General features: G+C 43.9%; 1 protein-coding gene across 3 annotated transcripts in view; it reads left to right on the forward strand.

Annotated features, from left to right (window-relative positions):
• LOC124803325 overlaps positions 1-25979 on the forward strand; it is a 238515-nt gene that overhangs the window by 196709 nt on the left and 15827 nt on the right. For all 3 annotated transcript variants that reach the window (XM_047264520.1, XM_047264526.1, XM_047264512.1), the window contains 5 exons: positions 4975-5107; positions 9116-9246; positions 10569-10678; positions 12643-12791; positions 23993-24194. In XM_047264520.1, the coding sequence (XP_047120476.1) occupies positions 4975-5107; positions 9116-9246; positions 10569-10678; positions 12643-12791; positions 23993-24194 (725 nt within the window). The remainder of the gene's footprint in view (positions 1-4974; positions 5108-9115; positions 9247-10568; positions 10679-12642; positions 12792-23992; positions 24195-25979) is intronic.

Consider the following 25979-nt stretch of genomic DNA (forward strand, 5'->3'; position numbering starts at 1 on the left):
ACACAGAGTTTCCATAAGAGTTTGGCGACCAAATACACGGCCAGCCGGGGTGGCCGAGCGGTTCTAGGCGCTACAGTCAGGAACCGCGCGACCGCTACGGTCGCTGGTTCGAATCCTGCCTCGGGCATGGATGTGTGTGACCTCCTTAGGTTAGTTAGGTTTAAGTAGTTCTATGTTACAGGGGACTGATGACCTCAGAATTTAAGTCCCAAAGTACTCAGAGCCATTTGAACCAAATACACGTCGTCCGATGAGAAAACCGACAGAACGACCAAACAAGGTCGTCTTTATTCAAATTATGTTTGTCGGCAACGGTCGGGCGAGTCTTGGGTGTCCGGAACTGTCTGCAGCTCCAAGCCGACTCAACTCTATGTCCGCTCGGAACTCGGAGACCCGGCGATCCGGGCACACTGGCTCTGACCCAACCATGCAGAGGTAACTTTTGTGCATTGGCCACGACATCTCTGCACAAGGAAGGAACCGTCCCACGTCCGGCAAGATGACCAACTGGCGCGGCCCAGAAAGGGTCAAAAGACCAAATACACGTCGCCCAATGAGACGACCAACCGAACGACCAACCAGCGGTCGTTCCCGCTCCAATCTCCTTCCGTTGGACAGTTCAAGTGTATCGCCAGTGGTCGGCGAATACTGGCTGTGCGCGCCTCACTGGCGCTCCGTCCCGACTGACTGACTGACTGACGACCCGGAAATAATAGCGGTCGCTCTAGACATGGTACTACAGTGCACTTATCGATAAGCGCTGCTGCTGCCACTCACGGGGAAGCAAACCAGCAACTTTGTGAAGCCATTAAATCGAATACGAAAACTAGGCGGCAGTACCGTAAAAGAAGATGACAAACAATATACGGCATGAACACGAGCCGCGCAGGGCTAAGTTTGTTTGAAATGTTTGATAAAGAAACGATCTTATTAGCATACTGCCCACAGACGAGATATGTTGCGAACATAGGTATCAAGCAAATGCTGAGCACATCAATAAATCTAACTGCACAAACTGAGATGTAACTAGAAACTTCCCTTGACGAATACCAATTGAAACGCTGTCTCAAATTGTTGGTTTGGAGAGAACTGACTCAAATGCTTGTAACACTTCATAACGTCAGTTTCATCAAAAACATGAGTTCTATGTAAGTGCACTCGTAAGCTTCCCTACAAATAGGTCCTTTTAAAGAACTATAGAAAACTGCCACTCATTCAAAATATTTCCACTATTATTCGAAGCAGGTAGTTGTGGTTCATTGCAGAAAATTCATAGCGTCCGATGGATAGTTGTATAGCAAAAACATCAGAGTTAAATTTTTGCATCAACTCTGTTCATTTATGTTATCAATCTTTCGTTATCGAAAGAAGCAAGTAAGGAAGATCAGAGTCCGCAGCTCGTGGTCGTGCGGTAGCGTTCTCACTTCCCACGCCCGGGTTTCCGGGTTCGGTTCCCGGCGCGGTCAGGGATTTTCTCTGCCTCGTGATGACTGGGTGTTGTGTGACGTCCTTAGCTTAGTTAGGTTTAAGTAGTTCTAAGTTCTAGGAGACTGATGACCATAGATGTTAAGTCCCATTGTGCTCAGAGCCTTTGAACCATTTTTTTTTGAAGATCAGAGTTGAGACGAGATCATTAGAGGTCATTAGAGATGGAGCACAAGCCCGAAGTAGGGAAAGTTGCAGAACGAAAAGACTGTGCTTTGTTATAGGAACCACCGAGATGTTTGCTTTAAGCGGTTTATGGAAATCATGGAAAACCTAAATCTGTATGATCGGATGGCGGTTTGAACCACCATCCTTCCAAATACGAGTCAAATGTTTTTTCACTTCATCACCTTGCTCGGTGTTTGCCGAAGTCCTGTCATGAACAAGAACACTCAAGAATGTGGAATGGTTCGAGATATATTTTAAGAAAGAGGAACAGCTCTCGTAAACTAACACTATACACAGCATTCAAAATTAATTACTGCAATCTGAAACCTATACATGGGTTTTTGTGTTTTCATTGTGCAAATTATATATCTTCTAAAACCGGTCTTTATTAACACATACTAGATACACGGTATTCGCGATACCTGTCGTAGCTGCCTCACACTGTATACACCGTATTTAACTACCATGAGTAGTCTTTACTTGTCCATTCCTACTTAACTACACCATCTACTAATTGCGTTGCATCTTTATTCTGAACAATTAAATACACTGCATTCTCCCAAAGTTAAGACAGTCCTATTTTTTAAAAACCTCAGTAAATGATAATATGGAAAATATGATTGTATTAAAGTACGTCTATAAGGACTGGTTCTACTACAATTTAAAACAGAAAATACGAAGCACCACGAAGGAATTATCAATTGGGTCGGAAATCGGGAGATTCGATGTACATGTACAGACAAACAATACATTATAGTTTCAGAAAATTTGGATGAATTATTCAAGAGAAAGAGCTAAACCAGTTGAGCTAATTAGTAACGCGTTGATCCACCTCTAGCCCTGATGCAAGCAGTTGTACGGCTTGGCTTTGATTAATAGAGCTGTTGAATGTCCTCCTGAGGGATACCGTGGTAAATTCCGTCCAATTGGCGCTTTAGATCGTCAAAATCCCGAGCTGGTTGGGGCGTCCTACGAAGTAGCGCTCCAAACGTTGTCAATTGGGGAGAGATCCGGCGAACGTGGTGGCAGAAGTAGGTTTGACAAACACGAAGACAAACTGCAGAAACTCTCGCCGTGTGTGGACGGACATTATCTTACTGCAGTGTGAACCAAGGGTGGCTTGCCATGAAGGGCAACAAAAAGGGTCGCAGAATATCGCCGACATAGCGCTGTGATATATGGATGCCGCAGATGATAGCAAATGGGGTCTGTTATGAAATGAAATGGCACTTGAAACTATCACCCCTTGTTATCAGGCCGTATGGCGGGTGACAGTGGGGCTGGGATCCCAACTGCTCTCTGGGACATCTCCAAATACGTCTTCGCTGGCCTTCGGGGCTAAGTTCGGCTTGGGACTCATCACTGAAGACAATTCTACTCCAGTCAATGAGATTCCTGGCCGAAGACATGCCTGGGGATGCCCTGGACAGCGATGAGTTACCAACCTGTCGCCTGCCATACGGCCTGAGAGCCAAGAGTGATGGTCTGGGGTACCATTCACTTCGTAGCAGGAGCCTTTGGTTGTCATCTGCTGTATACTTAAAGCGCAGCCGTACCGGTACGTCGACGATAGCCTACGGCCCATTTTGTTGCCTCTCATGTCAAGCCATCCTGAGTGCACATTTCAGCAAGATAATTCCCGACTGCACACAGCAAGAGTTCACTCCAAGTGAGAAGATTTGAAGCATTGTAGGCAGAGCCCTCCACCCAGCTCGAGATTTTGAAAATCCAACGCACCAATTGGGCAGAATCTGGCATGATATTCTCACGAGAACATCAAACAACTTTATCTATCAGTGCTAAGCCGAGTAACTACTTGCATAAGAACTGGAGTTCGACCAGTGTGTTATTAACGTGATCAATTTGTGAAGCTCTTGCTATTCAATAAATCATTCGGTTTTTCTGAAACTGTATTCAATTCATTATCTGTACATGTGCATCACATCTACCGGTTTCCGTCCCACTCGAATAAATCATTCGCGGTGCGTCGTTTTTTTTATCTTAGGTAACTATATAAGTGTTTATTTTTAATTCTGCGTACCTAATGAAACGTTGTTTCTGTACTGGAAAAATGCAAGACGTAAAACTGAATCTGATGTGATATCGCAAAAGGGTGTTTCACCAATCTGAAGGATTGTTATAGCCTGTAATGTTTTATTACTGAATCAGACATTTTCTTCATACGAGAGGAAATAGTGGCCTCAGTATTGCCATTTCATTAAATTCTTCTGTTTAGGGTTCCGTTCCTCAGTCGGTGATACGGAACCTCTATAGGACCACTTTGTTGTCCGCCTGTCTTGGCTTGGTTCAAATGGCTCTGAGCTCCCTGCGACTTAACTTCTGAGGTCATCATTCGCCTAGAACTTAGAACTAATTAAACCTAACTAACCTAAGGATATCATACACATCCATGCCCGAGGCAAGATTCGAACCTCCTACCGGAGCGGTCGCTCGGCTCCAGACTGTAGCGCCTAGAACCACAAGACCACTCCGGCCGGCTTCCGCCTGTCTATCCGTGTGTTCAGACACATTTTTCTCATGAACGGGCAGACATATCAAGCTGCAATATGTGACACATACTGAGGTCTATAGTCTCAAGGCGGTGTGGAAACTTTAAGCTTCTGCGTCAATGCAAGCAAAAGATAAAGCCATTTATGTCGCCTATATATATGGTTGCAAACTCACTCATCAAAACCTATAGCGTACTTCCTGTTAACCTAGAATCACAAAATGCGACAAGAAGTAAGGTTTCACAGTACATGTAACGAAAAAATTCGAAAATTGTTAATTTTAATTATGTCACATAAAATAAGATTTGTTTGCCGTTTGTTGGCCGTCTGTCTATCGTCTTTTAGTACCCCTTTTTCTCAGGAACGGTTTGAAGTATCAAGTTGAACATTACGTCAAATACCAAGGTCAATGGTCCCTTAGCGGTGTAAAATATGTAAGGTTCTAACTCAGTGTTATCAAAAGATACGGCCATTTGCGACATATATTTTGCTATTCGCAAATCGAACTGTCTATAGACATAATTAAGTTTGTACACAATCCTCAGATCGCGAGTCCTACTTGCAATTGTCCAGTTTTTCTAATATTACGTTACTGACACAGTCACGGATTTTAAATAAATCTATAACTTAACGAATGGTAACATTTTTCTACTATTTAAGTTTTAGTATTTTATCATTTTCTGGAGAAAGTTAATTTCGTCCTTGTATTCAGATGACTGAAATAATGATAATTGCACAACAACGACAGACAACACAACCAAATGTCATAGTAGACAGCGGTTAATATCAGTTGAAACGCATTGTTTTCTAGATGGTCGGACAGCCTGGAGTGGAGGCGCACGCCCGCCTCATGGACCCGCCCGCCAGAAACTCCATGTGGAGGTTCGGCTACTTGACGCCCGTCAACTACAACGACAACGAGCTCTACTGCGGCGGCGCCAATGGTGAGCCTCGCGCCTCGAGCCGCCACTCTGCACACGAGATCACTGCGTCTGCTAAATCCCCTTTGGAGAAGTTGCAATATATATTCTAATTAAACCTGTTTCAGTCTACAAAATTATTTGTCTTGAGTGTATTATTTAGACTGTACAGATGTGTTATTGATGTTCTGCTGCGCACATTTCCACGTACACTGCGTTTTTAATCATGTCAGGGGTAATAAATCTGAAAGACTATTCACCAAATGGAGTTGAACATAGAATAGGAGTAGTGAGTTGAACTTAATCTCATTTCTAGACATCCTTTACCTTAGACCTCGAGGAGCATACAACTAGGCAGCATGTACGATCCTCCACGGACAGCAAATGGAACATCCTTATCACACACGTTAAAGAGCTGTCCCAATCAAAGTAACAATTATTTTGTGTGGTTTAGGATACTTAAACTGAATGTTTATGTAAGGGAACAATTTACTGTCCAAATGTCACTTCCATTTTCTAGACAGATTGCACTGATATTCCAATATATCTGATTTTTTTATCATTTTAAAATTTATTATGGTTTGCTGCGTTGGAGTCGGTCTCAATTTACTCGTATTATTTGTGTACTCTTGCAGCCAGTGATTGTTTTCATTTGTCCCACAATATTCACTTTCCACTGCTGTCTCCATCACGAAATTATCTAATCGAAGATTTCTTTTTTCAGTTGTTTTGAAATCAATAGTTTTTTTTATCCGTTTAATTTTTCATATCGTTTTACAGAACAACTATCTACCGCAAACAGTTGCAATAATATTTGGAATCTTGGAACCTTGAATAACACTCCACACGTCTTTCACTTTAGTCCTGCATAATTCATAGTATTGATGATCAGACCACTGTTGTCCTAGTTTCGGGTACTTTGGACTATTTTAGTCAGTGTCAATTTTAATTTTAACGGGAATACTGTAATACGAAATTTTTACAACTATATTTCTTACCCTTTTCCGTGTTACATATTTCATGGAGGGGAGCAGTTTTAGCCCCTCACTTCATAATTGCACATATTATACACTGATGTTTTATGTTTTAATTACACGTACACTAACGGTCAAATATTTTCGATAACCGACGGTAAAACTGTGTACTTTATTTCAATGTATAAACCCAACTACAAATAAATAGACCAAGAATATAAATATTTTCTCTACCACTAAGTACAATACAATACACCTTAGATTTTAGCCTCTTGAAAGTATCCACCCTACACAAACTCTTGACATTCTGGAGATAAGATTTTGTAGTGTTTTTGCAGATATTGCAGTCCAACACATCTGGAATTATTCTGTTGATCTTCAGCATTAGATGACCTTAGTTTTCTCACCTCTCCGTAAAGTTTGTCACATAATAGTTCATTGGGATTTAAGTTAGGTGACTGAATGGTCATATCATATTCTTGAGCCATCCACATTTATCTTTTTTACTGATACACTCGCCGCACAACTTAGAAACATTTTTGGGATCATTGTCCCGCTACAGAGCAAACATACAACCAATAAGTCTCTTACCAGATGGAACAGCTTTGTTGAGCAGTATCCTGTGCTTTCCTTCCTTCTTTAATTTCCATTAATTCTCACTAGATCACCGACTTTATCACTGGAGAAACATCTCCACACCATCACTGCCCTCCACCATGCATCACTTTTGCCATCAAAAACTGACTCCACTAAGTCGACAAACAAACATTCGACGATTGATTCTAAATATTTCAAACTTAAATTTATCAGTAACACTTCGGAGGCCTGCCGGGTTAGCCGTGCGGTCTCAGGCACTGCGTTCCGGGTGGGAAGGGGTGGCGGTCCCCGGCGCGAATCCACCCGGCGGATCAGTGTAGAGGTCCGGTGTGCCGGGCAGTCTGTGGATGGTTTTTAAGGCGGTTTTTCATCTGCCTCTGAGAATGCGGGCTGGTTCCCCTTATTCCGCCTCGGTTACACTATGTCTGCGATTGCTGCGCAAACCCTTTCTCCTCGTACGCGTACACCATAATTACTCTACCACACAAACATTGTGGTTACACTCGTTTGGTGTGAGACGTTCCCGGGGGTGGGTGGGGGGGAGGGGGGGGGAGTGGGGGCAGAACCGCACAATAACCCTGTGTTCGGTATATGGCGGCAATGGGGTGAGTGGACTGCTGTAGCCTGTTGTGGGATTGTGAACCACTGAGGGCTACAGCGGGGACGAAGCCTACCCGTCGTTTCTAGGTCCCCGGTTCCGCACAATACAATGCAATACGACACTTCGGACGTATGTTGCACACTTTTTATGTTGCTGTGTCCATTTCTATCATTCCACCTTATTTTGTTTGCGCAATAAAGGATTTTCGGTCGCTATGCACCCTTTTAAACCTTGTTCACGAAGTTGGCGTTATGCTCTTACTTCTTCGCGAATTTCAGGTGTTGATGTTTACTCTGTACACATGAGGACTGATGTTGCCTGTATGATATTATTCGGTGTCTTTCAGATCGTTAAACACTTGCATTAGCACCAGTTAGCTTGAAACTCTGCAATTTATACACGACTGTAGATTGGGCTACGCCACCCTTTGTTGCTACTGTCCCGCTAGAATATGCTTTGAAATGCTGAAATGCTGGTACATCAGTAACCGGTGTAGTGGCCAGAATGCTGAATGCTAACATACAAACTTGCATGCATTGCGTTTTACAAATGCCGGATGCCTGTTTGTGGGACGGAGTTCCATGCCTGTTGCATTTGGTCGCTCAGTACAGGAACGGTTACTGCTGCTTGGGTATGACGCTGGAGTTGTCGTTCAATGATGTCCCTTATGTGTTCGATTGAAGACGGATCTGGTGATCAAGCAGGCCAAGGCAACATTCGACCCTCTGTAGAGTATGCTGGGTTACAACAGCGAAATATGGACGAGCGTCATCGTGTTGGAAAACACTCCCTGGGATGCTGTTCATGAGTGGCAGCAGAACAGGTCGAATCATCAAACTGACGTACAAAGTTGCAGTCGGGATGCATGGGATAACCACGAGAGGGCTCCTGCTATTACACAAAATCACATCCCAGACCATACATAAAGCACTGTGTTAGTCCAGCGGGTCTAGCACGCCTACAGCCTGGTGGCAGCCCCTCAACTTGTATCCTTCTAAGCAACACACGACCACCACTGGCAACGAGGCAGTACCAGCGTTCATCAGAAAACACAACAGACCTCCACACTGCCCCCATAGGAGCTTTCGTTTGACACCACTGATGTCGCAAATGGCGGTGGTTTGGGATGAGTAGAATGCACACTACTGGGCATATGGCTCGGAGCTGTCCTTGAAGTAACTGACTTCATCTTATCACTGTGGTGCCAACTGCCGCTCAGACTGCTGCTGCTAATACAGTAGGACGGGCGAGAACCTTACGCCAAATACGACGGTCGTCTCTCTCGGTAGAGCCACGCGGCCGTCCAGAGCCCAATCTTTTTGCGAGCGTACATTGTTCTGACCACCTCTGCGAGCAATCATGTACAGTGGCTACATATTTACCATATCTTTCTGTAGCATCACAGAAGGAACAACCAGCTTCTCGTAGCCCTATTACACGATCTCGTTCAAAGTCAGTGAGATGCAGACAATGGGTCTTCGCCACATTAAAGCCATTGTTGAGTAACATCAACTAACAGGTAACTAATGCTCACGACTGTAACAGCGCGTATTTAAAGCAAATCTGATCTGCATTCTCATAGTGGCGCTACTAGCGCCACTCTTATGCGACTGGGGTGAAATATGAATAGACATCATCTTTCAGACATACAAAGACGATTAGCAACTTTCGTTTATGTCGCACAGTTTCTTCATAGTGTAGCGGTTTTTTTTCTCGTCATTGTATCTGCGCAACTGAAAATATTTCAGACATTGGTCAGCAGATGCTTGTACCACGTGTCACGACTAAGTCTGTTATTCGCCAGCGCGCTGTATGCCCCTTGAGGTATTGTGGCATATAACATGGCGGTGTTCTGCTCAGTGCAGTGGCAGCAGTACAACGGCAGCTGCGGCATCTGCGGCGACAGCTTCGGGGAGCCCAAGCCGCGTCCTCACGAGGCTGGCGGTCTCTACGGTCAGGGCGTCATCAGCAGGCATTTCGTCACCGGACAGGTACGTCGCCACTCTACCTGCTCACTTAAGATAATGTTTAATCAGCTGATGAAAATGTGATTTGTAACAGGATGAAGCTGACTATCATTGTACTGGCATTTATGCTGGAAACGTTCCAGTTCTCTACCGAGGAGTCGAGGGTTGTTGGCCTTCACAATTATTCTAACAGTTCCTTTATCCTACTTAACATATGTTTCCCTCTACATCATCATGTGCTCCCTGAAGTACTGACCGAGCGAGGTGGCGCAGTGGTTAGACACTGGACTCGCATTCGGGAGGACGACGGTTCAATCCCGCGTCCGGCCATCCTGATTTAGGTTTTCCGTGATTTCCCTAAATCACTCCAGGCAAATGCCGGGATGGTTCCTCTGAAAGGGCACGGCCGACTTCCTTCCCCATCCTTCCCTAATCCGATGAGACCGATGACCTCGCTGTCTGGTCTCCTTCCCCAAACAACCCAACCCCAACCCTGAAGTATTGAATCAAGCAGGAGACTGATCATTCCTTCAAAATATCTGATTTATCTCTCCTTTCGCCTTTCTGCAGTCCTAAAATACCCCCACTTAAACTTAGTGGTGTCTTGCGACACTATACTGTACACTGCCTGTTCCCAAGTGTTCCTGCGTCATGCAAACTGTTCTCTGCGGGCTCTAATCCAACGGACAGCGAGTGGTGTACAGGCCTTCCACTTTACCCGTCTTGCTTCCACTTTTAATGCTGTAACGTTCTGCCGAATTACAGTTTCACTTTATTGAGTGGAGTTCTCATTTTGTCGTAAGATGTCCCATAAATGTTGCTATTCGATGGCAAAGTTATCGTCGTTTGACAGCCTTCGTGCTTTTGAAGGTCGTATCCCTGTAATGGATGATGTTAATTAATTGCAAGGCTGATTAGGTTAGCAATACATACTATGGTCGATCGAATCGTCCGACTTCCGTTTCACAAAGGCATTTGACAATTGTATCCGTCCATCCTTCTGTAGGTCAGTGGTGAACCTGAGATTTTCATATCAAATTCTGAGAACTGCATCCCCCATCTATCCGTAGTTTCAAGATGTAGCTGTAACTGGAATGGATAAGCGAGGGAGTAGTCGACATAGATAAAAGGAAGAACAGTTCTCTTGACGATTCTCCACGATAGGGAAGGTATGATGATGATCATGGGCTCGAGAAACAGTCACTGAACCCGAAAAAAAAAAAATCACGCATCATCTGCGCTGGCAATGCACACCGTGCTTTGTAAGAAAAAATTTTTCCTCTTGTTATATAAGCACACTTTTGCTTCGAGTACGCTATATCATAGATAAGTACGTTTCCTTCCAGGAGATCCAGGTTGAAGTCGACCTGACGGCGAACCACTACGGCTACTTCGAGATGTACATCTGCCCCAACAACAACCCAAAGAAGGAAGTGGATGAAGATTGTCTCACCAGGTCAGCAACTTCAATACTGGAAACAGTATGGCTTTTTTGTCTAGGCGTTGCAGCAGATGCTCTACACTGGGTTTTTCTTTCAGAAGAAAAGTAGAACTACGTAATAATGTATAGATATCAAATTTCAACGCTTCATACAATGGCTGATAAGAGCTCATAATTTTAGATTTACACCTATTCACTTCAAGCAGTATTTACTGTATGCTCAATTGCAGAAGAAGAACGTGAAAGATCTGATTTGAAATGCTCTCAGTGCACGATAAATATTACGGTCACCATCGAACCTAAAATTCAGCATGGTTCCTCAAACAAGGCTGCAGATGCCATGGCGCTAAATTCTACCTTTCTTTCCTTTTTCCACCTATAGCTGTGATGTCAACTTCACGCATATCCAGCACTAGATGACAATAGACTTCAACGCCACGACATTCAACAGGAAACAGCTAGCACGTATTTCGAAGCCAAGCTGATTTTCATCATTATCGTTCTCATGTTTTATGCTTCTAAATGTTATGGATGCACCCCTATTCGCAAGGAACCACGTTATCCTCGCAGTCCTTCTGTTCGTATTGCCATGCTGTATCAGTTCTAATGGACTCAGGTTGTACTAGTGTTTTACATCTCTGATGCCACGAATAACTAGTTCTTCTTCTCCCTATGATCGGAAAATGAATCACAAACTGTTTATCGGGGGAATATGAATTCCGCTGATTCTATTATTCTTGAGCTGGCTGATGAGAGAGGGCATTTTCGCTTCTGTAGAGTAGTAGCCTGTTACAACAGCTTATATAATTTTAATAATGGTTCTCGTTTCATCTCGTTATTAACAAGGCTGTTGTCAAGCATGATAAAGATTGTTTGGCCTTTTTGCGAACTTCTGACAAATTAATTTACACGAGGGTGTACAGGTCTGGTACATTTCCATCAACACCTATTCACTGACACCAGCTGCTGAGCAACATCACTCCACCTCACAAAAGAAGACAGGAAGCTCGTTCTTATCGTTATGCGAAAAATTTGGAAGACCCAGTAGGGTCTCCATATCCAGAAAGATTGTATAATCCGCCAACTAGCCCGATGACCAACCTTAATCCTGATAACCAAAGCTTTCAATCCTGTGGCTGCATGTAAAGTGAGGTCGTCATTTTAACCCCAGCAAAGTTTCTTGCTACTTGAAAACCTAATTACCGACTTTCAATCTGCCTTACACCAGCTGGCACAGAAGATGTGAGACAACAAAAACTGCTTCTACTGGTTCTCACATTAGTTACAAGAGCAGTGCACATTATTACTCTTATTCTAAACGCGAAAACATCAAATTGTGTGGGATTTCAACCAATATTTAACACTATGGAATGTTACGGGAAATGTCTTTTACATTATATGCAATGAATGCATTAATACCAAATATATTTCACATGTATTCCGTATAAGAATCCAAATTAACGAGCTCGTATATAATCCTAAAAATTTGCGATCACTATATAATGTTCCTAGGTGTACATACTTTTGGCGACTATGAATAAATGTTATTTGCACACAATAACAAGAGCAGACAGTGTTTGTGACAAGGGGCCATTACTCCTCAGTCCATGCCATCCCTGTATTTCTTCAGAATCAGGACTCTCCTGCAACCAGTTTGCCACGCTGCATTCTAGTGGCCTGTTTTTTCATCAGACACTGGCTGGCAACTCCAGCACTTGCACGCTAAAGCCAAGTGAAGAGTGAATGAACAACCTCGTCATACACGAAACACAGTCGTCTGATCAGAGAATGCTCTCACCATAATCCTTGCGACACTGTTTATGTAAGTGGACACAGGTTGACATGATATTTATGGTTTTTTTACACATTATAAAAAAGTAAAATCATTAATCGAATGCACTGAATGTAATAAAAGGCAGAAACATTCACTGCAGTGCACGGGTGTACTAGAATAAGTAGCTGATGCTGGATGTTGACAGGAACCCGCTGCTGGTGGTCGACAGTGAGAACGAGACTCGCTTCCACATCCCGGACGGCACCGAGAAGAGCGCGACGCTGCGGTACAAGGTGCGGCTGCCGCCCTTCCTCACCTGCACGCAGTGCGTCATACAGTGGAAGTACATCACGGGTAGGTGTCATAAGGGCTATCCTACCTACCTCGTACACTATCAAACTACACCAACAGCGTAGATCCCTTAAGAAGGTTGGATGATGGTTTTCCGGAGAGGAACACAAGAAACAGAAAAATTCATTTACCTGGTAACGGAGCTGATGGATGAGAATCGAGCAGTCAAGTGCCATTTCTAGAAAGCTGAACTCAGGTTGTACTTACGTTAACTAAAACCATATGCACGCATTTGGCTTGGAACGAGAACACTAAATCATATTGTTAGCTGTCGTAGTCTAATGAGAAGCTCGGTAGAAATAAGGTGTCACGTTTTCTGTGATAAATAACATTAAGCTTTTAGAACTCTACGGACATAACGGTTGTCATGCACAACGACATTACTTTTCTTTCCGCCAAGTTATTTTCTCAAAATAACTATTCTCTTCAGTTCACTTATAACTTCCTTGATGACTAGTAATTTCAGTAGAGGGATACAGTATCCATTCATGTCATAAAAATGGATGTATGAATGTGCTTGCATATGTTCCACACCTCCTTCAACATCCTGGGACCGATTTGGCTCTGAGCACTAAGGGACTTAACATCTGTAACATCTGAGGTCATCAGTCCCCTAGAACTAGTTAAACCTAACTAACCTAAGGACATCACACACATTCATGCCCGAGGCAGGATTCGAACCTGCGACCGTAGCGGTCGCGCGGTTCCAGACTGCAGCGCCTAGAACCGCTCGGCCATGGGACCGATTTCAACCAAACTTGCTACACTTATCCCTTACCGTCAGGCAACAATCGCTGTGGTGGTAAGAACCATCCACATAACATGGTTGAGGAGATATGACGTCATAAACAATGACATGCGCATGCACGACGTTTAAATTTGTTACTTCTGTGCTACTAATTCTATTCGCAATAAATTTCGCAGACTTTATCCACAGATTCCGCTAAATGCACCTACAAAACTTTATCATGTTACCACACACAGTTCAGGAGGTATGATGTCATAAACACTGAGATTCCTGAAAAACTGCCGCATCAAGGGTATTTTATTGTTTTACTGTTTACTGCTAAGATGTTGTTACAGTCGAGCTACCTTAAGGAAATCCCTGACACTTCACAGCGCTTTCGACAAGTTTCAAATGCGAAGCACAAAAGGCTATAGGCGAAAACAATAGCCGTCTATAGAGCTATGAAGAGGCGTTGCCACAGACACGTTTACAAAGCTGTGTTGTAGACAGGCGAAGCACCTGCACCAAGACTACAGAAACTATTCTGTAATTTCAAAGGTGTTTCGACGAATACATGGAAATAATTTTTTTTTATATTACATGCAAAACACACTCAAATTTTTGTTTTCATTTCTAATAAGAAATTGGCGAAATGAATACCTGGGTAGTGTAGGATTTGTCAGCTAGTTTTCTATAATACTTCGCAGCAACATTATAACCAGTTTCATTGCAGTTCGTTTTGCTGCGTCATCTTTGTCCATCAAAATCAATACTAGCTCGTATTGCAACATATCAGTCCTGACAGTACCACGGAGCACATCTTCTTGGCTTTTGTAGATCACAGAATAGGTGTCCGGTATTAGGACCATGGGGGCATTTTTGAAGCTTTTAGACGATACATCGATCTTTCTGCAATCCTCCTAAATGGATTGTGGGTGGGGTCTGCTACGCTGGCGAAAGAGCTAGTGACTTTCCCCTAACGGAAGGGTTTTCCAGTTCCTGTTGGAAATAAACTTTCGAAACGTCCTAGCAGAAAGCGCGGCCTTGCTGAGGGTTGCTATTGGTAGGAGCAGGAAATGGCGAACAAAAACGCCCGCATTCTACTCCTGAGCTTCATTGGTTGTAAGGCCTGACTTTTCAAACAGTTATGTGAAACGGCTGAAGGGTCGCGAAGTCAACGAGTTGGATGGTGATCCTCGGAGCTGTGGATGGGGAGCCGTGAGTCATATCGGGGGCAGATAGTGCTTCAACAATGTTGATGTATCAGTTTGTGGCTTGGCGATCCATAGTGATCAACAATGTTGTTATACCAGTACGTGATCGTTTAAAAGAATTCTTAAAGTGCGTTCTCGTTCCCTGGCATGAACCTTGCTTAAGTTGTAAACTGAGCTGACTGTTTTCCAGGTGATGTTGCAGCTTAGTAACGGTACACAGGCTAAAAAGAAAGATCCTATACCGCAGTACAGCAGAACGCTGAGCTGTTACCTGGGTGGAGCTGGTGCTTAATGAAGAAGGTGGACTTAGTGACGTCTAATGGTTCACAATAAAGACTGTCTGTCCTCACGGAAACTTGAAGTGCAGTGTTGTTGTATGTGTGTCCTTTCTTACTGAGTTTGAACTGTTATCGGCAGGAATTTCGAGAAAGCAGTTACAGGCGGTTTAGTTACTGTATGTGATGTACTTTTCCATTTAGTGTTTCGATCTGAAAGCATTTGTGAAAGTATTTGGACTGTTACAGGGGTTTAATCAGTGCTACATGATAAGTGACAATTTTAACCCTTTCTACTCTGTCATTGCAAGAGTGGCAACACTTATCTAGTCTGATTTAAGAGTGTAACAATGTAACACTAAACTTTTCCGATTAAACCTACTGAGCAATGTGCCGCGTAATTTGTCTCACGCGCTTCACGTGTCAGATGTGTAAATTCTGGCCGAGGCTGCCGGCATCACTTCAGGGCAACGCCACCGAAATCATAGAGTGTGAGTGAATGAAACTGAGTGAGGGAAGTGGTGAGAGAAGATTTATGCAGAAGTTCTGTAGTTCAACAACATGCACTGATGACCTCAAACGTCATCACTATCCACTGTGAGCCTGAATGTCGAACGAAGCCGCCGCGGGCGTGTGACGCGTTAAGGAAAGTATATAAACGAAGCAGAGGCGAATGCGGATTCATCTAGCGACGTTACTGGCCGCTGCTGTGGATATCTGCTGGCGTGAGTGTAGGGCAAGGCGTCTGAGAACTAACTCTGGGAAACGGGCGAAGGTGCTCCTGACGTGTGCATCAATGGAAAGTTGTTGAAGAACTTGAAACCACGACTAGGTGTTGAATGTTCATGCCTCATCACTGAATGTAAAGACTTGTCCACAGTGTAAAGCAGGATACGTGGCGTTTGGTGGCACATCTGACGACAAGGTACAATTCTGGTACCGGCACAAGTGTTTCGGAACACACCGTTCAGTGCACATTATTCAAAAAGTTTCCGTATCAGACGGCACCTATGACTTCCTATGGTGAACCGGTGACATCGTTAATTACGATTTCAGTGGCACGGAATCATTGGCATTCGACCATGTATCAGTGGAGACCTGGTGCCTGACCGGATGAGTCACGATTCTTGTTATACCGAATACACCATAATCTATGCGAACGGCTGCTCGAAACATATACTGCGTCAAGGATTCGGGGCGGTGTGCTAGGTAGTACATCTAAGGGGTCTCTGGTGGTAATCGAAGACAAAAATGGTTCAAATGGCTCTGAAGAATATGGGACTCAACATCTGAGGTCATCAGTCACCTAGACTTAGAACTACTTAAACCTAAGTAACCTAAGGACAGCACACACATTCATGCCTAAGGCAGGATTCGATTCGAACCTGCGACTGAGGCGCGGTTCTGGACTGAGGCGCCTAGAACCGCTCGGCCACAGCGGCCGGCTCTAATCGAAGACACCAAGACAGCTGTGCACTACGTGAACGATATTGCGAACCGCCTTCATCTATTCATGATTGGTCTCTCTCCCGAAGGCGATGGCGTCTTCGAGCAGGATAACTGTACCGGTCAGTGGTTTGAAGTACTCGACTGTGAACTCACAATCGTGTCTTGGCCACCAAATGCGAGTGATTAGAACCCGATGGAGCAGTCCGGGAAGCTATCGGACGTAAGCTCGACTCCCACAGACCACCAGTCCATAATTACGGGAACTGTGTGACCCGTGCTCAGACATCTGGTGTTACATATCTCTGGAAACCTGCCAATTACTTTTCGAACACCTTTGATCTAACAAAGTGTGTCTATGTCAAAAAAAAAAAAAATTCCTCAAACTAATCGTTATTAGTATTTTTTTTTCAATTCCACCTTAAATAAATGTAATGTCTTTACACTTTTTTATATCTATACGAAATGCACTGAAGATCGTTTTAGGCTAATGTAGTACACTTTAGAGTCTTGCTATGTATTTCTCTTTGAAAACCTTCCCTATTTGTAATTTCATAATCGTGCTTTAACTGTTTAGTGGTGAAATGTCTGTGTGATTTCGGATAACATACACATACAAATATGGAATAATCCGGGAAGAGTCATAACTTTAATTCTTTTAAACATTCCTGCATGATTCAGTTACCTCTCCCCTTTGGTCAAATGTCTTAGCGGAGTGAAAATAAGACACCGTAGAAATTACACAGTGCATATTTTTCCGAGTTTCTATACCCAAACGAAGAATAGGAATTGGACAAATGGGGTATCAAATTGACCAGCTTGAGGGTTAGTTTTGAAAAGGAAAGAAATGATTTAATTGCCTTGAAGTAATCAGGGAACTTAAGAAATTAATTGATTACTGGTCGATACATAAATATATTTTAATAGCTGCGCCCCGCGGCGTTACCAGTGGTTGAAAAGCTATTTATTTATTTATTTTTGGTCATCAGTCTACTGACTGGTTTGATGCTGCCCGCCACGAATTCCTTTCCTGTGCTAACCTCTTCATCTCAGAGTAGCACTTGCAACCTACGTCCTCAATTATTTGCTTGACGTATTCCAATCTCTGTCTTCCTCTACAGTTTTTGCCCTCTACAGCTCCCTCTAGTACCATTGAAGTCATTCCCTCATGTCTTAGCAGATGTCCTATCATCCTGTTCCTTCTCCTTATCAGTGTTTTCCACATATTCCTTTCCTCTCCGATTCTGCATAGAGCCTCCTCATTCCTTACCTTATCAGTCTACCTAATTTTCAACATTCGTCTATAGCACCACATCTCAAACGCTTCGATTCTCTTCTGTTCCGGTTTTCCCACAGTCCATGTTTCACTACCATACAATGCTGTACTCCAGACGTACATCCTCAGAAATTTCTCCCTCAAATTAAGGCCGGTATTTGAAATTAGTAGACTTCTCTTGGCCAGAAATGCCTTTTTTGCCATAGCGAGTCTGCTTTTGATGTCCTCCTTGCTCCGTCCGTCATTGGTTATTTTACTGCCTAGGTAGCAGAATTCCTTAACTTCATTGACTTCGTGACCATCAATCCTGATGTTAAGTATCTCGTTGTTCTCATTTCTACTACTTCTCATTACCTTCGTCTTTCTCCGATTTACTCTCAAACCATACAGTGTACTCATTAGACTGTTCATTCCGTTCAGCAGATCATTTAATTCTTCTTCACTCTCACTCAGGATAGCAATGTCATCAGCTAATCGTATCATTGATATCCTTTCATCTTGTATTTTAATTCCACTCCTGAACCTTTCATTTCCATCACTGCTTCCTCGATGTACAGATTGAAGAGTAGGGGCGAAAGGCTACAGCCTTGTCTTGCACCCTTCTTAATACGAGCACTTCGTTCTTGATCGTCCACTCTTATTATTCCCTCTTCTTTTTTCAGAATCTCGAACAGCTTGCACCATTTTATATTGTCGAACGCTTTTTCCAGGTCGACAAATCCTATGAAAGTGTCTTGATTTTTCTTTAGCCTTGCTTCCATTACTAGCCGTAACGTCAGAATTGCCTCTCTCGTCCCTTTACTTTTCCTAAAGCCAAACTGATTGTCACCTAGCGCATTCTCAATTTTCTTTTCCAATCTTCTGTATATTATTATTGTAAGCAGCTTCGTTGCATGAGCTGTTAAGCTGATTGTGCGATAATTCTCGCACTTGTCAGCTCTTGCCGTCTTCGGAATTGTGTGGATGATGCTTTTCCGAAAGTCAGATGGTATATCGCCAGACTCATATATTCTACACACCAATGTGAATAGTCGTTTTGTTGCCACTTCCCCCAATGATTTTAGAAATTCTGATGGAATGTTATCATCCCTTCTACCTTATTTGACCGTAAGTCCTCCAAAGCTCTTTTAAATTCCGATTCTAATACTGGATCCTCTATCTCTTCTAAATCGACTCCTGTTTCTTCTTCTATCACATCAGACAAATCTTCCCCCTCATAGAGGCTTTCAATGTATTCTTTCCACCTATCTGCTCTCTCCTCTGCATTTAACAGTGGAATTCCCGTTGCACTATCAATGTTACCACCGTTGCTTTTAATGTTACCAAAGGTTGTTTTGACTTTCCTGTATGCTGAGTCTGTTCTTCCGACAATCATATCTTTTTCGATGTCTTCACATTTTTCCTGCAGCCATTTCGTCTTAGCTTCCCTGCACTTCCTATTTATTTCATTCCTCAGCGACTTGTATTTCTGTATTCCTGATTTTCCCGGAGCATGTTTGTACTTCCTCCTTTCATCAATCAACTGAAGTATTTCTTGTTACCCACGGTTTCTTCGCAGCTACCTTCTTTGTACCTATGTTTTTCTTCCCAACTTCTGTGATGGCCCTTTTTAGAGATGTCCACTCCGCATCAACTGTACTGTCTACTGCGCTATTCCTTATTGCTGTATCTATAGCGTTAGAGAACTTCAAACGTATCTCGTCATGCCTTAGTACTTCCGTATCCCACTTCTTTGCGTATTGATTCTTCCTGACTAATGTCTTTAACTTCAGCCTACTCTTCATCACTACTATATTGTGATCTGAGTCTATATCTGCTCCTGGGCACGCCTTACAATCCAGTATCTGATTTCGGAATCTCTGTCTGACCATGATGTAATGTAACTGAAATCTTCCCGTATCTCCCGGCATTTTCCAATTATACCTCCTCCTCTTGTGATTCTTGAACAGGGTATTCGCTATTACTAGCTGAAACTTGTTACAGAACTCAATTAGTCTTTCTCCTTGTCCCAAGGCCATATTCTCCTGTAACCTTTTCTTCTACTCCTTCCCCTAAAACTGCATTCCAGTCGCCCATGACTATTAGATTTTCGTCCCCCTTTCCAAACTGCATTACTCTTTCAATATCCTCATACACTTTCTCTATCTGTTCATTTTCAGCTTGCGACGTCGGCATGTATACCTGAACTATCGTTGTCGGTGTTGGTCTGCTGTCGATTCTGATTAGAACAACCCAGTCACTGAACTGTTCACAGTAACACACCCTCTGCCCTACCTTCCTATTCATAATGAACCCTACACCTGTTATACCATTTTCTGCTGCCGTTGATATTACCTGATACTCATCTGACCAGAAATCCTTGTCTTCCTTCCACTTCACTTCACTGACCCCTACTATATCTAGGTTGAGCCTTTGCATTTCCCTTTTCAAATTTTCTAGTTTCCCTACCACGTTCAAGCTTCTGACATTCCACGCCCCGACTCGTAGAACGTTATCCTTTCGTTGATTATTCAATCTTTTTCTCATGGTAACCTCCCCCTTGGCAGTCCCCTCCCGGAGATCCGAATGGGGGATTATTCCGGAATCTTTTGCCAATGGAGAGATCATCATGACACTTCTTCAATTACAGGCCACATGTCCTGTGGATACACGTTACGTGTCTTTAATGCAGTGGTTTCCATTGCCTTCTGCATCCTCATGTCGTTGATCATTGCTGATTCTTCCGCCTTTAGGGGCAATTTCCCACCCCTAGGACAAGAGAGTGCCGTGAACCTCTATCCGCTCCTCCGCCCTCTTTGACAAGGCCGTTGGCAGAATGAGGCTGACTTCTTATGCCGGAAGTCTTCGGTCGCCAATGCTGATTATTTATCAAAATTTAGGCAGTGGCGGGGATCGAACCCGGGACCGAAGACGTTTTGATTATGAATCAAAATGCCCAGGTATATGTTTATTCCAACCTCCTATTAGTCCATCTCCTTCTTCCCTCTCTCTGTGCCATCTCCTCCTTCCCTCCCTCTCTGACCATCCCCTCCACCCCAGCTCTGCCACCCCCTCTCTCTGTCCTTCTTCTCCTCTCCCCTCTCGCTGTTCATCTACTCCTCCTCCGTTTCGCTGTTGACTTCCTCCTCCCCCTCTCGCTTTTCATTCCTTCTCCTCTCTCTCCGTTCATCTCCTTCTGCCAATCTCTCAGTCCATCTGCTCCTCTCCTCTGTCTGTGCCTGTCTCATCCTTCCCGCTCTGTCTGTTCGTCTCCTCCTCCTCCCTCCAAGTTATCATCCCTATCCCAATAGAAGCCTGGCGGCTCTTACTCCCACAGTATTTCTTTCCAGATCGTAACTAATATCGCTACCAAGTTTCTTTCAAATTGTTCCAGGGGCTTAGGATGTGTTTTTTACCCGTGGCTTTCTCACAGTATCCACATGTCAAACATATCTCACACGTATTTAACACATTTCACACATATCTGTACAAATGTACAAATCTCTAGCCAATTTCGCTGTGCAGTTTCGCGCAGCTCAATGTTTTTGGCGTGGTATCTCCCGAAGTACACTATGTGATCAAAAGTATCTGGACAGCTGACTGAAAATTACATACAAGTTCGTAGCGTCCTCCATCGGTAATGCTGGAATTCAATATGCTCTCGGCCCACAATTAGCCTTGATGACAGCTTCCACTCTACCAGGCAGGAGCTGGAATGTTTCTTGGAAAATGGCAGCCCATTCTTCACGGAGTGCTGCACTGAGGAGAGGTATCGATGACGGTCGGTGAGGCCCGCCATGAAGTCGGCGCTCCAAAACACACCAAAGGCGCTCTATAGGGTTCAGGTCAGGACTCGGTGCAGGCGAGTCCATTGCAGGGATGGTACTGTCGTGTAACCACTCCGCCACAGGCCGTGCATTATGAACAGGTGGTCGATCGTGTTGGAAGACTCAAGCAGCGTCCCGAAATGCTCTTCAACAGTGGGAAGCAAGAAATTACTTAAAACATCAGTGTATGCCTGTGCTGCGATAGTGCCACGGAAAACAAGAGGTGCAAGCTCCCCTCCATGAAAAACACGTCCACAAGATAATACCACCGCCGCCAAATTTCACTGTTGCCGCTACACACGCTGGCAGATGACGTTCACCGGGCATTCGCCATACCGACACCAATCGATCTGATCGCCACATTGTGTACCGTGATTCTTCACTCCACACAACGTTTTTCCACTGTTCGATCGCCCAATGTTTACGCTCCTTACACCAAGCAAGGCGTCGTTTGGCCTTTACCGGCGTGATGTGTGGCTTGTGAGAAGCCGCTCGACCATGAAATCAAAGTTTTCTCACCTGCCGCCTAACTGTCATAGTACTTGCAGTGGATCCTGATGCAGTTTGTAATTCCTGTGTGATGGTCTGGATAGATGTCTGTCTATTAGACATTACGACCCTCTTCAACTGTCGGCGGTCTCTGTGAGTCAACAGACGAGCTCGGCCTGTACACTTTTGAGCTGTACGTGTCCCTTCACGTTGCCACTTCACTATCACATCGGAAACAGTGGACCTAAGGATGTTTAAGAGTATGGAAATCTCGCGTAAAGACGTATGACAGATGTGACACTCAGTCACCTGACCACGTTCGAGCCGGCTGGGGTGGCCGAGCGGTTCTACGCGCTACAGTCTGCAACCGCGCGGCCGCTACGGTCGCAGGTTCGAATCCTACCTTGGGCATGGATGTGTGTGATGTCCTTAGGTTAGTCAGGTTCAAGTAGTTCTAAGTTCTAGGGGACTGATAACTTTAGAAGTTAAGTCCCATAGTGCTCAGAGCCATTTGAACCACGTTCGAAGTCCGTGAGTTCCGCGGAGCGCCCCACTCTGTTCTCTCACGCTGTCTAATGACTACTGCGTTCGCTGATATGGAGTACCTGGCAGTAGGTGGCAGCACAATGCACCTAATATGAAAAACGTATGTTTTTGGGAGGGAGTGTCTGGATACTTTTGATCACATAGCGTATGTGTCGTACAAGCTATAATTTCGCAGGTACATACAGTAGTATACCCGAATCGTGTCTGCAAAATATCTCGCGAATAGAATCAGTAGTAAGAAAGTAATAAATTAAAACTTCATGCTTCATGCGACACTTTTACTGCATGAACAACGAAAAGGTAGTAAGCTATAAACCTTTTTTCCTCAATTTGTGGTGGTTGTCAACGAGAAAAAGTTTCGTGATGGTTTTATATTATATGTAAAGCTTGTTGCAAGTTACTACGTGCTTTTATTCTCAAGTACTCGATGACCAAAGTGTGGGTATTCGCGCGTCGTTGGCTTCTACTCGTTTTCACCTCCACGCGCACCCGTTTGATAGGTAGGTATATGTAAGGGAGCCTTCGAGTTAATTTATGCAAATTCGTCCAGCTGTTTCGCTGCGAAGAAGTAACACACACACACACACACACACACACACACACACACACACACACACACAAACTAACTTTCGCATTTATAATGTACATGGTGTTTCCGTAAGAGCATGCAAAAATTTAACAGAGCATGTAAAAATTTAACAGGACATAGAGGATGCTAACAGATCCTGCGTCATTACTTCCTGGTAACCAGGCTCGTCCTTGTTTCCTTGCAGCAAATAAAGAACGTTCATGAAAGAAAACAGCACAGTACGTGTAAACTTGTACGCATGTCAGTTGTAAATAAGCCAGAAAACAGTAACGCTAGACAAACCGGTAGCCACGTTTACTTCCATACCACCTTAAACCAGCTCCTCCGACCTCAGGTTCCCTATCTCACATTGTTCAGTGGACCATTCTCTGCGTCCTGCTACATTTTTGCACGCTCTTACGGAAACTTTCTGTACACCCGATTTCATGCCTACTGAACAAAACTTGAAAATAAAAAAAGGATATGAAAATAGTCTAATGTTTTTTTTAATAATTACCCCAGTTATAAATAAAATAGACTAGAGAAACAGTTGACGTGCGATGGAATGGTGCTCGAAATCATGTACAGTATAACTCTAACGCAGCAGACAAATATCCACTAGTACTCTTCAAAATTTTAAGTAAAACATTAAATTTTAAATTCTAAGTCGGCACCTCATTTTCTGCCTATAATTTCAGGCATTCAATGTTACGTTAAATGTTTCTCTAATCCATTTTTTCCTACTTTTAGACAAATCGTTTCAAAAAGTGAGTAACCTTTTTTTCGAAATTTTTATTTAATTTACGTTTGAGACTGGAACATGTCTCTGGGACTGACGTGCAAACCCCACCTTGCAGCTAACAACTGGGGCGTGTGCGCCGACGGCAGGGAGGACATCGGCTGCGGGCCGCCCGAGACGTTCGTCAACTGCGCCGACGTGTCGGTGGTGACGGCCGTCGGCGGCCTGCCGCCAGCCTTCGTCAGCGCGCAGGACAACCCCAACCTGCTCTACTACCGCGACCTGCGCACGCCCAGCGCCATCTCGCCTCTCGTCCTCAGGTTTGTACCTGGAGTGCGCAGCCTCCAGCCTCTATTCCGTTCTATGTCTCAGGGTTAATTTCTGATCCTTACATACGGCAGTCGTCGGACACTTGTGTAAAGTAACACGAGAGGTAATCTTTAGCTGCTGTTTCTTAATTGAATGCCGAGATTTAGTATTTTCTGGACGTAATGCAGTTGATTATTTAACATCGATCGTAATTCTCTAGAAGAAAATAAGAAAGGAAACACTGCGGTGACTCTGGTGAATGAAGACGAAGTAACGATGCAGCTACGGCCTATCTGAAGAACCATCTAACAAGGGAACCTCCCCATCGCACCCCCCTCAGATTTAGTTATAAGTTGGCACAGTGGATAGGCCTTGAAAAACTGAACGCAGATCAATCGAGAAAACAGGAAGAAGTTGTGTGGAAGTATGAAAAAAATAAGCAAAACATACAAACTGAGTAGTGCATGCGAAAGATAGGCAACATCAAGGATAGCGTAAGCTCACGAGCGCCGTGGTCCCTTGGTTAGCGTGAGCAGATGCGAAGCGAGAGATCCTTGGTTCAAGTCTTCCCTCGAGTGAAAAGTTTACTATTTTTATTTCCGCAACGTTATGATCTGTCCGTTCATTGACGTCTTTGTTCACTGTAGTAAGTTTAGTGTCTGTATTTTGCGACCGCACCACAAAACTGTGCGATTAGTAGACGAAAGGACGTGCCTCTCCAATGGGAACCGAAAACATTTGATCGCAAGGCCATAAGTCAACCGATTCCTCCACAGGTGAACACGTCTGATATATTCTATACGACACTAGTGGGGGCATGTGCGTCACATGACAGGAATATGTTGTCGACCCACCTAACTTGTACACTTCGCGAATGGGTAAAAAGATTCTTCTACCTTGCCTGATTTAGGTTTTCTTGTGGATGTGATAATCACCCCCAAAAAAGTTATGAAACATAACAGTTTGCCAGATGATAATTGTCTGAAAAAAATTAAACATTTTATTCGGGGGAAGACTTAAACAGGGACCTCTAGCTCCGCAGCTGCTCACGCTAACCACGGGACCACGGCGTTTCTCACCTCGCACTGTCCTTGAGGTTGTCTATCTTGTTATGGACTACTCAGTTTGTATATTTTGCTTATTTTTTTCATAGGTCCACACAACTTATTCCTGTTTTCTCGATTGATCTGTGTTCAGTTTTTCAAGGTCTATCCACTGTGCCAACTTATAACTAAATCTGAGGGGGGTGCGATGGGGAGGTTCCCTTGTAAGTATTACGGAATCTATGGAAAACATAATCCGGATTCCCATGTGGGGATGTAATTTAGCTCTCCCCAGAATGCAAATTCTGACTCAAACAGTATGCTTAATTCCGAATGTGAGTAAAATGAATGGAGAGCATCAGATGAACGGAAGCATATCTGTCCAGTAACGTTACTACTAAACCACGTTAGACAAGTAAATGGTCTGTAGCGGATGTACTTGTACAGCGTTACTCCGCAAGCCACTTGACAGTGTGAGGCGGAGGTTATTACTGGTACCAATATCACATCCCCAGTTCGCTGTTCCATTCGCGAATGGTGCGTGCAAAGAATGATTGTCCATAAGCCTTTGTATTAACTGTAATGTCTCGAATTTTCTCGTTGTGGTTACTTCGTGAGACTTATATGAGAGGAATCATTATGTTGTCCAGTTCTTTTGAACTCAGAATTTCACTAGTAAACCTTTCGTGATGCACCACGCCTCTCTTATAAAGTCTGCGACTGGTGCTCGTTGAACATATCTGTAACATTCTC

This window comes from Schistocerca piceifrons, chromosome 1 (genome assembly GCF_021461385.2).
Source record: "Schistocerca piceifrons isolate TAMUIC-IGC-003096 chromosome 1, iqSchPice1.1, whole genome shotgun sequence".
Classification (NCBI taxonomy): Eukaryota; Metazoa; Arthropoda; class Insecta; order Orthoptera; family Acrididae; genus Schistocerca; species Schistocerca piceifrons.